General features: G+C 39.4%; 1 protein-coding gene across 2 annotated transcripts in view; it reads left to right on the top strand.

Moving 5' to 3' along the window:
* MYZAP (myocardial zonula adherens protein) overlaps window positions 1–13,068 on the top strand; it is an 86,846-nt gene that overhangs the window by 57,120 nt on the left and 16,658 nt on the right. For both annotated transcript variants that reach the window (XM_004578050.4, XM_058665788.1), the window contains one exon: window positions 3,704–3,787. In XM_004578050.4, coding sequence (XP_004578107.1) covers window positions 3,704–3,787 — 84 coding nt within the window. The remainder of the gene's footprint in view (window positions 1–3,703; window positions 3,788–13,068) is intronic.

Raw genomic sequence — 13,068 nt, 5'->3', positions numbered from 1 at the left:
AAAGGTTCATGAGTCCATTCATTTCATAGAGTAGCACCATCTCTTCTTGCCACTGTCAGCACCCGCAGTCTTTCTCATAGCTTGTTCTGTCTCCCCAGGACTAGGTAACTTTTCAGTATAGCCTCAGCCCCTCTATTCTCTCACAAGAACTTAGAGACTTTGTCCATACTGCACTGTCTCCAGATGACATCTTTGCCTTTTCCTGAGTTATAGTCATTCTTCCTGTCCATGAGGGATTAGTTCAGTTCAGGACCCTTTGTGGATCTCAAATTTGATGACACTCAAATCCCTCATATAAAATGATGTGTCTGCATGTAAGCAGCACACCTCATCCTGTACACTTGCAAGTATCTCTGTGTTACAATACCTAATGCAAACTAAATGTTGTGGAAGCAACTGTTGCACGGTATTGTTAAGGGAAAAAGACAAGAAATGTCTGTACATAACCAGTATGTTTCCTCCCTAATATTTTCAATGCAAAGCTGGTTGAGGCCTTTCATGCAGAACCCATGGATGAGGAGGCTGGCTGTAGTTTTTAAGACTAGAATCTAGGGGATAATGAACAGTAGGATCATCTCAGCATTTTACTATGAGGTGTTCTCTGGAGGGAGGGGCAGTTCCTAAAACATATTTGTCACTTCGTTGACTCAGAAACCACTGAGACCTTTGGAGATAGTGACACTAGCTGTTTGAAGTCATCTTTTATGTTATGTGATTAAATACTACCCTTGACCTCCTCAAAAACCTTTGGTTATGTTCAATACCCATTTTACATATCCTTTAAAGGTTTTAAAATATTAATTCTATGGGGAAGAATTGAAAAGGAACACAAGGATGCATTTTGCAAATTATTCTTACAAAATTGAAGGAAATTTACACACACAACTTTTTTTTAATCCCTCCCCATAATCCTACCACAATCCCAGAACTTGGTGATTTGTTTAACTTCTCTTCTAGGTTTTACTTTCATCGTTGTAAACTTTTTTTTTAATCCCTTGAGGCTTTTTGTAAACACTTTGCCATTTTGCAGTGTGTTTGTTTTTAGTGTTTAGGTAATATACTCCATCAAATTGATATTCTGTAATTTATTACCTGTTCCTTTAGTGCTAGACATTAAGGTTATTTCCATTTTCTCCCTATTATAAATAATGGGAGCAAGAACCATCTTTATGTATATAGCTTTTTTCCTATGTTTGAATTATATCCTTAGGATAAATTCCCAGGAGTGGGATTAGTGGGTCAAAGGGTATGAACAGCTTTATGGCTCTGAATATTTATTGCTAAATTGCCTAAAGGGTCATTCTAATTTACAATGCCACCTGCAACACACAAGAGTGGCTGCCCCCCCACCCCTGCCAGCACTGGTTTCTTTAGTCAGTATTTGGGGGCACAAATTTCTTGAGTGTTAAATGACAGTTCATTTCTCTTTTTAATTGGTAATTTCTTGAATTAACATCAACATTAGACACTTTTCCTTGAGCATATTTCTTATTATGTTTTGTATGGTTTGCTTTCCTTGTTAGAGGATGAATTTTTTTATACCACATGGCACTGAACATATATTATAATGAAGATTCCCAAGGTACCCAGAACAGAGAGAATACTCATTGAGGCATCTCAACTCATTATCCAGGTTAAACGAAGAGCCAGAATTGCCATGTTTGCTTTAAGTAGCCCTTCGTTTCCTCTTTTCTTTTCCTTTGTGCAGTGTTTTAGAGAAAATCCCAGATATTCTGTATATGTTTCTGCTATACTTTACTATGCATCTTCAAGCAAGTAATTTCTTGGGTTGGAATACCCACATCGCACCTAACAAAAGTGATAATTCCTTAATATCTTTTAACCCTTGTCTGTAGAGAGTTCCTGAAGTGTCTTTTTACTAATGCTTTGCTGCATTCAGGATCCAGTATGGTCACATTTGTTTCTTGTATCTCAGAGTCTCTTCATCCAAAGCATGCTTCTCCCAGCTCGGCCATGCCCCTCACCCCTACCCAGTGACTTACTGTAGGAACTGAGTCAGTTATGCCATAAAACACTCTAACATTTTGGCTTTGGCTCTTTGTTTCCTTATTGCCTCCAGAAGGCTGATTAGATTGCATTTTGAGTTTCGGGGGTGGGGATGGTGCCTAGTTTTCTGTGACATCTGGGATATAAAATGTCTGGGAAGGTTGAAGTTGATCATTCATTCAGGTCATGACAGCCCCAAATCACAGGTATAAAGTTCCTCCATCAGCCTGCAACCTCACTGTGTTGTCTGTGGATGATGGTGACTCCAATCAGTTACTTCCTAGAGATGGCAAAATTGTGATGATCTTCTAATTCTTTCATACCTACCCCATTGAATGGCTGAAAGTATTTGGTAAAGGAAAACCTTTCTTTATAACTAAGGCTTTTTTAGAATCTCGAAACTTAATTTGTACAAGCAAAGCAAAATAAGTGCTTTCATTTTCCCTCTAAAATGGCAGGCATCCAATTACTTGTTGCTGATTTCTTTGTTAAGGATTTTAAAATACTCATGTTCTGTAGTAGTTACATATTTGTATGTATTTTATACAGTGACATCATTTTTTTTAATGCTCAAATTGCCCCATCCTTGGTCTAAGGCAAACCTTTCATGTCCTTGCTTTCAGGGATGACAAGTTATCTTAGATTCATCTAGTTTCTTTTTGTCCCCCACCTCCCTGGAGAGGGCTATTCCCCTAAGATGTGCTTTTATATTTTTTAAGTGGTGAATAGTATCTGGATCATATTACGCTTTTATTGTTTTTATGTTTTCTCAGTGGACGGATTAAGAATGCTTGTTTTTACAAAAGCAAATAAAAGGTTACGAGTCTGTACTGATATTGTCACTTCAAATCTAACAAAAGTTTGTTTTATATTTATTGCATGTCAGACTTGTTTTTCTTTCTCTGATGGTAAACATCTTGATTGCAAACATGATTATACCACATGATAGATCATGTTCAAATTTAAAATGTAAGACTTTGGAAAATTGGTGTGTTACTCACCAAGACCATCTAAGTGTGCCCACAATTGTCCAAGACTTGGCTTGGTACACAGTAGCCTGATTTCTTCTTTTAGGGGAGGGATCATTTCTAAGGAGACATGATGTATGCATGAAAAACAAAAGCAGTTCAGGATGGAGTATATTATAAAAACAAGGGTGAAAGCCCAGCTCACGTCCATTTTGGAGATTTTTCTGATGACTTTGGGCCACATGAATTCTCACTCCTCTGAATGTCCTCAACAGTTATTGTGATCCTTTCCCCAAATCAACACTTCTGACACTTGGCACACAAAACAGGAACAAATTATTAACAGATACGACAAAGTTGAGAGTTTGAAATCAGGCTGCCTCATTGGTTCAAACTGAATAATCACTGTTTGTAGATTTATTTCAGCATTTCCCCAAGATGTTATGTGGTTTGTCTGTGGAATGCTACGAAGGGTTGCAAAGCAGCATCTGTATGGAAATGCTGGGTGAAACAAGCCTAATGAGATGTAACTTACAACTCATCTTTCATATCCCCAACTCACCTGGAGCAGCATCTGGCTTTCCTGGGCATTTCATGTTAATCCCATTGCATGGTATACAGCTTCTGTTTAAATGAAAGCCAGCACCCTCTCTCTCTCCATTAAGTAACTTGTACTCATGCAGTTCTACATTTTTTTAAATAACAGTTCTTGATGTGTTTCTTCCTAGATTGAGTCATTAAAGAAAAAACTGCAACAGAAACAGCTCTTAATATTGCAGCTTTTAGAGAAGATCTCTTTCTTGGAAGGAGAGGTAAGAAATTGTTTCTTTAAGTTGCTGTCTTCCCTACCATTAAATTTTATGTTGCTGAGCCAACCACTGGCACTTAATTAAAAATATGGTTACTTCCTGGCCTCATAACATTGCTTGGAGGTTAACTGCCAGCACTGAAAATGAGATTCTGACAGCTACTTTTTCTCTCCCATCTGACTCTCTTCACTCCCATTTGCTGCTCCTCTCTGCCTTTGAGCTCCAGCTTTGTTTTGTTTTTGTTCAAGAATTTGCTTCACAAGACTGATAAGCTACTGATTAATACTAAGAATTTCCCACATTAGTGTAGTGCTTTAAAATTTGTGAAGTATTTTTACATACATCCCTCACCTGACGGGGTGGATGGGGGCTTCATGGAGGTGTATCAAGCCAATCCTCTACCTGCAAGCACTGGCATCCCATATGGGTGCCCATCCATGTCCTGGATGCTCCACTTCCGACCCAGCTCTCTGTTATGGCCTTGGAAAGCAGTGGAAGGTGGCTCAAGTCCTTGGGCCCCTGCACCTATGTGAGAGGCCTGGAAGACACTCCTGTTTCCTCGCTTTGGATCAGCTCAACTCTGACCTTTGCAGCCATTTCAGGAGTAAATCGGCAGATGGAAGATCTCTCTTCCTGTCTCTCTTTCTCTCTTTTAAAAAAAAATCTGCCTTTCAAATAAAAAAGCAATTATAAATAAATCATTTTTTAAAAAGTCACGATGAGGGTATTATCACTGTATTAACAAATTAAAAAACTAATGCAAAGATTAAGCAGGTGATTTTGCTCAATAACTTAGTGAATGCCAGACCCAGGCTGAAGTCAGACGACTAATCCAATGCCTTTATTCTGTGACATCGAGTGACCATGTTTCAGTGGGTGACTTAATTTTGCCTGAGACTTTAAGATGAATATTACTCCTGACTTTCTAGCTTTTTGAAAGTCATTTGAAGATTCTGTATACCTTCAGAGAAGGAGATTATGGAGTTGGAGGAACTTTAAGAGGTTAGATATTAATAGAAAGAGAAGCCAAAGTCTGTTTGCTCCAAAGACTTTCTATTAAGATCTTGGCAATGAGCCTTTTCTTTTTGAGGCTCCATGAGAGGTTGGTTTGCCAAGCACCTGTCTTTGTCTGTTTCCCATTGCAGTCCTTCCCCAGTGAGACTGCTTAAGAGATTATGAAGTAAGGAGAATTTTCCATATTTTCCATATGCTTTGCATAAAAGAATAGATTCAGATTTATCCCAGTTTCAAACCTGGGGCCTGCTTCTTATTAGCTTGGTACCTGGGGGAAATTTTTTTATAATCATAAAATGGGAATCATGAATGTACCTTCATGTGTATGACTGTGAGTGGAGAGTGCATAGAAAGTGCCTGATTCATACCCAGCATTCAGTTATTTTTAACTTATTGTTGTTCTCTTGTAATTAAAATGGATGCTTTCTGAGTTAGATTATATTTCTGCTATTTTATGTATGGGAAAACTGAGGCATAGGGATGCTAGAGGACCTGTACTAGATTAGAGTTGAGTTGGGTAAGCCTGAGTGCAGAGCCTGAACTTATCACTACTACGTTTGCGGTGATGAGCTGGGCTTCATTTACTCTACACTTGAGGGACTGTCAACAGCAGTCTTAAAACTCAGTCTTAAAATGTTGTCAATTGAAGCTGGGTCAATGCATATTTTCCCTATCCCTCTTCAAGTCTTCCTTTCTGTGGATCTCTGGGTCCAGCCCCAATCTTATGAGTAAATGTTTATGTTTCCAAGATTTCCTTCTGCAATTGCAACATCCTGTGGGAAGAATCACACTCCATATCATGACAGCCAAAGAGTGAGTGTCCTGGTGGATGTCCCTGTGTTGAGAGAAAAAGAGTTGCTGCCAGGAAAGCCAGAAAGTCATCCAGGGCAGTGCCCCACAACTTGCCTCTGCCTGTGCTAGTCCAGCAAGCTCTTCTATTGGTAGACTGATTGTTGAATCATTTGTTTGAGAGGTGGAGTTGAACTGAGCTGAGCTGGCCTGGGCCTGAACCACAGACCCAGGAATTCAATCCAAGTCTCCCAAGTGGGTGGCAGAAACCCACTTATTTCAGGCATCCTTGTTGCCTTGCAGGTTGGTGTGTGGAGTCAGGAATCTATTCTGGGATTGAATAAAGGAATTCTCTATGAGATGTTATTTTACTGAATTGAGAGAGAGAGAGAGAGAATATGAGTGATTGATTGAGCCTACACTTGCTGATTCATTTCCCAAATGCCTTCAATAGCCAGACTGGGCCAGGTTGACTCTAGGAGGCAGGAAGTTAATCCAGCTTTCCCATTTGAGTGGCAAGCACTCAATACTTGAGACATGTCCTGCTGCCTCCTGGGGTGTACATTTTGCAGCAAGAAGGAATTCAAAGTGGATAGGATTCATACATAGAAACTCTGATGTGGGTTGTACATATCCCAAGTGGCAGCTTAACCACTACGCCAAACACATGATCTGGAGGTGGGAGTCTTAACAACCAGGCTGAACACCTGCCCCTTATTGATAGATTGTGAAATACACAAAGAGGAGCCTTATGTTTTTTTTATTTATTTATTATTTTTAATTCATTAATTACATTGTATTATGTGACACAGTTTCATAGGTACTTGGATTCTCCCCACCCCTCCCCAAACCCTCCCACCATGGTGGATTCCTCCACCTTGTTGCATAACCACAGTTCAAGTTCAGTTGAGATTCCCCCATTGCAAGCATATACCAAACATAGAATCCAGCATCTTATTGTCCAGTCAAGTTCAACGGCTTCTTATGTTTTATTGCTTGATTCATGAATGATCATCCATTACTTTGGATTGCTCCAGACCCTGAGATGTGACTAGGAGTTGACATAGTTTACCTGGGAGATGATCCCAGGTAACCCCCAGAGGAAAGGGAAAAAAAGATTGGGAAGGGCGGCAAGCCCAGAAGGAGCACCTTCTTGAGGAGATCACTGATATGGACAACTGGGACTGCCTTTTGCTGGTGGCTCCTGGGAAATGCCGTGAGTTATCCTCATGAAGTCTCTAGAAGGTTATGTCATTTCTCCACTAACTCCCATCAGGCGCTGGGTAGTGTCTGCTTATTCTGTGTATCCTCACTGAGTCCAGTTCTGCCCATCTGCTGGGAACAATTTGACTCTTCAGCTTTGAGGCATGGATTTCAGAACTGCATGGTGTGTCCAGCAGGCAACAGGAGCTGCTTCACTTTGGCTCGTGAAGGCTGAGTGTGTGCATCTATCCTCAGCTCTGCATTCAGTGATCTTATGTTCATAGCTTGAGATTAGCTACGGAGGGACTCCTGACACCACTGTGATTGGCTTATTGCACGGATCAGGGCTTTTATTCCTTATATAGCCTGTTAAAACATTAGATAAGAAAAATTTTTATCTAAGAGTTCTAAGTTTAGTTCTGACAGCTCCACTGAGAATCCAAGCCTCTCTATTCAAGTGACTTTTATCTTTCTAAGCCTCAGTGTTTTTGGAGGGTGAAGGGGAAAATTTGTAAAATGGGGATAATCAAACTGCATCAAAGGATTTTTGATTTTTTATGATAAAATGAAATAATGTGTGCAGAACACAAGAGCTGTGCTTGCCACATGTATAAGATTGGCCTCTGTTAATTTTTTTGTTGATGGTTCAGCATTATGTAGACCTTGGTTTTTACTCATTCTCTGTTTACCTATTTTTACCCATTTTCTGTGAGCAAACTTGGGCCTATCTTACTGCTACCAGTGTAGGCTCAGCTGCTTCTCTTTAACAAATGATGAGGGGTCCTAGGTCATCTCTGAGATTCCTTTTATTTTTAATGTTTAGAACCTTGATTGTCTTTTACTCAAATCCTAATAGGACACTGGACAAACAACCTGAGAGAACATTCTATAGCTGATCCTGAGTTCAGAGAAAAGTTCAGAACATTTTCCTGGATCATAGCTGCACATTTAAAACCCATCTTTTCAAATACAAAATGTAGATGCATTTGGCCCCTGGATTCATCCTGCATGCCTACCAATGTTTAAACTCATTATGTATTGGACTGTTCACTACTGAACAGATACCACATTGCTAAAAGTTTTCTCTGGCTTGGCTCTGCCAACATATTTTTTGTTAGCCAATTCAAAATCTTCCTGATGATTAAAAAATAATTCTACTTTTTCACTTTCTTTTTTCCAAACAATTATTTAATTGCTCATCTTCTGGAGAAGAAATATCCCATTCCCTGTGTCCAACAGATAAACTGTTCTTAAAATGACAAGTATGTGTCTTCAGAAAGCTGGAAAACTTTCTCAAATTGTGAACAGATTCTGTTGCATTTCTATTTGTTGGAGATCCTAATTTGCTGGAAGAAATAAAAAAAAAATCAAAGGGAAAGAGTCAGCTGTCTTTCTTTCTTTCTTTCTTGCTTGCTTTCTTTTAATTTGAAAGGCAGATAAACACAGAGAAGGTGATACAGAGAGAAACATCTGTCCACTGGTTCACTGTCCAGGTGGCCACAATGGCTGGAGCTGAGCCAATCCAAAGCCAGGAGCCAGGAACTTCTTCTAGTGCAGGATCCCAAGGTTTTGGGCTATCCTTGATTGGTTTCCCAGGCCACAGGCAGGTGGCTGGATGGGAAGTGGAGGTAGCTGGGATATAAACCGGCACCATATGGGATCCTGGCACTTGCAAGGCAAGGACTTTAGCCACTAGGCTATCAGGCCAGGGGGAGCTGTGTGTGTGTGTGTGTGTGTGTGTGTGTGTGTGTGTGTGTTTTAAAGATTTAGTTATTTACTTATTTGAAAGAGTGATCATCAATCTGCCATGGCTGAACCAGGCCATTGTCAGGAGCCTAGGATCTTCCTCCTCCTGGTCTCCTACATGGGTTGTAGGTGCGTGAACACTTGGACCATCTTCTGCTGCTCTCTCAGGTCACTTGCAGGGAACTGGATCTGAAGTAGAAAAGCTGGTACTTGAACCCATACAGAATGCTGGCATTGCAGATGACAGTTTCATCCACTATACCAGTCCTGAGTCAGATATCTTGCATTTAATGTGGACAAAAAGCTCTCAACGTGCCTGTTATACATTCCTGAAACTGTTATGAATCTTGCTGTGTTAACATTGGGGTGGGAGCTCCAGGCATGAAGGTTCCACTCACATTTTATTAAACATGCATTCTTTTTTGTGCATGTGCTGCAGCTCCTGGCTGCTCCCTGCCCTGGGCCTAAGGGAGTCGGGGGAGGAAATAATTGCTCTACATGTGTGATATAACAGCCAAAAAAAAAAAAAAGGCTCAGTGGTGCTACACCCATTCTTCCTTCCTTCCTGGAAAGCACACAAGCCTCTCAAGCCGCCCTGTGTATTCATTACACAAACACAAGGTGGTGGTGTTTGAAAGCAGGAAAACTGCAATCTGATTCTCAGTGCTGGACACAGTCCGTTCCTGGATGCAGTCCAGGCAGCTGCTTTTGGTCAGCCAATTTTAGTCACTCTGCGGGGCTCAGAGGCAGATAGTCTAGATTTTACTCCAGCAAGTCCTGTTAATGTCTTGTTCAAAGTGTTTCTTAAATATCTCTGCCTATCTGACTTTCCTCATATTGCTCAGGTTCAGGTTGTCTTCATTTCTTTTTTAACCAACGTTGTTGTATGTTCATTTATATACCTATACTGCGTTGATGGGGACTGTGTCGTGCAGGGAGTTTCGGTCCCTGTGTGTGCCTGGGACACTTCTGTCACCCCTTAACTCCCGTTGTCCTTGCAGTCCATGTGTAGTTGAGTTACTTTCAATTTGGGACAATTGTGAATACAACTGGTAGGAACATCACTGTGTGGACATATGTTTTCATCCTTTTTGTATAACATTCTAGTAGTGGGATAGCTAGATTATACAATAGGTATGGGTTTGCTTTAGGAAAAAAAAAAAGAAGCTATTTAACTGTTTTTAAAAGGAGTTGGAATAGTTTACATTCCTATCAGCAGTTTGAGTATACCAGTATTTCTACTGGTATCCTTAGTGTATTTAATTTCCCCATTCTAGGAGTATATGGTGGTACTTCACCTTGGTTTTAAGTTACATTTCCTTGATGACTTGTAATGTTGGAGATCTTTTTCTTTTTATGAGCCCCTATGCTTATTAACCATTTGTGTGTTGTCCTGTTTTTGAAGTATCTGTTCTTTTCAGTATTAAGAGGGTTTTTTTGTTTGTTTGTTTTTATAGTATATTATAGATTCTAGCCCCTTGTTGTTGGATTTAGGTCCTGTAAACATTTTCTACCATTCCTTCACTTGCTTTCCTGTTTTTTAAATGATACCTATGGAAAAAATTTTTAATTTTGGTTTTTATGTTTGAGTACATTCAGTTAACCTATTTTTTGTGTCACAAATAACCTTTTTTATGATTTGCCCTAAGGATTTGGTAGTTTTTGCTATGTTTCATTTACATGACCCATTTGAGTTCATTTTTGTATAGTATCTGAAGTAAGGGCTGATATTCTTTGCTCCCATAGCGATGTCAAGTTCTTTGATGGCCCTTTAATTTCCAGTGTGGGTACTTTGTGCCCCCATTTTCGCACTCACTCCCTCTACTCTTTCTCCTCCTCTCTCTTTTCTTCTTCCCAAACTACCTTGGGAGGAGGGGTGTGACATATCAATTCTGTCTGCTAAATTTTTAAATCATAGGGTTTTTTTTTTTTTTAAGATTTTATTATTATTGGAAAGCCGGATATACAGAGAGGAGGAGAGACAGAGAGGAAGATCTTCCGTCCGATGATTCACTCCTCAAGTGAGCCGCAACGGGCCGGTACGCGCCAATCCGAAGCCGGGACCAGGAACCTCTTCCGGGTCTCCCACATGGGTGCAGGGTCCCAAAGCTTTGGGCCGTCCTCGACTGCTTTCCCAGGCCACAAGCAGGGAGCTGGATGGGAAGTGGAGCTGCTGGGATTAAAACCGGCGCCCATATGGGATCCCAGGGCTTTCAAGGTGAGGACTTTAGCCGCTAGGCCACGCCGCCGGGCCCAAACCATAGGTTTTGCTTTGTCAATTTTCTTAGTTGTTTCTTGACTGTTTTATGAAGTTTTGCTCAGATATTCATTAGTTCCTTCCTTCTAATTGCTCCTAATACTTGAGGGTTTTTCTTTTTTTTTTTCTGGATTCTTGAAATGGAACTTTGGGTCACTGACTTTAGATCATTCTTTTTTAATATGAGACATTCGAGCTGTAAATATTCTTCTAAGCTGTGCTTCAGCTGCATCCCAAAAGCTTTGATATGTTTTACTTTTATTATTATCCAGCTCAAAATATTTTCTAATTTCCCTTGGAATTTTTTCTTTATGTATTTTTAGAGGCATGTTTACCTTGTAAATCTTTGAGATTCTCCTAGATATCAGATTTTTTATTTCTATTTTTTTATAGTCAGAGAACATATTTTGTATGGTTTTTGCTCTTTCATATTTTATTGAGACTTGTTTTATGGTACAGCACATAGTTTCTCTTGATTCAGTGGGTTTTTTATATATATGTACATGTATGTGTATACACAGACACACACACACTGCCTAGAATTGCCATTAAGGTTAGGTGTCTCATAATATTGTTTAGATAACATATTTCTCTGGGCCCGGCGGCGTGGCCTAGCAGCTAAAGTCCTCGCCTTGAACGCCTCGGGATCCCATATGGGCGCCGGTTCTAATCCCGGCAGCTTCACTTCCCATCCAGCTCCCTGTTTGTGGCCTGGGAAAGCAGTCGAGGATGGCCCAGTGCTTTGGGACCCTGCACCCATGTGGGAGACCTGGAAGAGGTTCCAGGTTCCCGGCTTTGGATCGGCGTGCACCGGCCGTTGCGGCTCACTTGGGGAGTGAATCATTGGATGGAAGATCTTCCTCTCTGTCTCTCCTCTCTATATATCTGACTTTGTAATGAAAATAAATAAATATTAATGAGTAACCAATATGGTAAAAGTAAATGCGAGTTCTTAATCACCTTCTGTGACCACCTCATTGACATTTCAATTTTAGTTTATACACAACATATAACATACCTAACATAACATGTTATACATAACATCATGTCATCTTAAATTAAGGCAAACATGTGGTATTTAACCTTTTGGGATTGGGTATGTTGGAGCTTTTAATTGATCGGGATGATACTCTGCTGGCTCTGTCTTCAGACCAGAGAGGGTATACCTAAGAAGCCGTTGAACTTGACTGGACAATAAGATGCTGGACTCGATGTTTGGTATATGCTTGCAATGGGGGAATCTCAACTGAACTTGAACTGTGGTTATGCAACAAGGTGGAGGAATCCACCATGGTGGGAGGGTTTGGGGAGGGGTGGGGAGAACCCAAGTACCTATGAAACTGTGTCACATAATACAATGTAATTAATGAATTAATAATAATAAATAAATTTTAAAAAAGAAAATAAATATTTTAAAAAAAGATAACATATTTCTCATGTTTTTAGATAATTGTCCTATACATTTCTAGGAGAAATCTATTCAAATCCATTACTGATTTTAAATGTCTATATCTTTTACTTTTATTTTTACTGTATGTATTTATTTGGAAGCTGTGTTATTAAGTAGGTACACATTTTGGTATGGCTTGATGATGAATGGACCTTTTCATTATGAAGTGTTGATCACAGCTTTGTTAATAATCTTACATTCTGTTTCATCTGGTATTAGTACAGCCATTCCTATTCTCCTGTGTTTACAGTTTACATGATTTATCTTTTTCTGTCAACATACTTTCAACTCCTATGTGTCTGTATTCAAACTATATCTTGCAGACAACATACGGTTGAGATTACTGTTTTATAAGTTCTGACAGTCTCTGACTCTTAATTGGAATATGCAGTTCATAGTCAATTATATTAATGTAGTTGGTTTAGGTCTATCATTTCATTATTTTCTGTTTAGAAGCAAACAGTGTGTATGTGTTTGCTTGTTTGTTTTAGCTCCTCTTTTTTGGTTTCCTTTATATTATTCAAATGTTTTTTAGAATATCATTTAAGTTTAGCTACTGACATTTTTGCCGTATCTCTTCTAATACTTTAGTGTTTGTATTAGTTATCACAACATGAAAAATTAACTGTTCACGTTTTACTTAGAGACAATATTGTGTTGCTCCATGTAACACGTAGAAAGCCTTACAATGATTTAGGTTCACTTGCCTCATCATACTCTTAACATGATTATTTTTGCTGTAATAATCATGTTTATTTTAAAGAGATTAAGAGATCAGAGACTTTTATAGTTTCTCATGCACTTTCTATTTTTGGTATTCTTCAT

Source organism: Ochotona princeps, chromosome 6 (assembly GCF_030435755.1).
Source record: "Ochotona princeps isolate mOchPri1 chromosome 6, mOchPri1.hap1, whole genome shotgun sequence".
NCBI lineage: Eukaryota > Metazoa > Chordata > Mammalia > Lagomorpha > Ochotonidae > Ochotona > Ochotona princeps.
The sequence above is the reverse complement of the archived record's forward strand: the minus strand, read 5'-3'. Positions and strand labels throughout refer to the sequence as shown.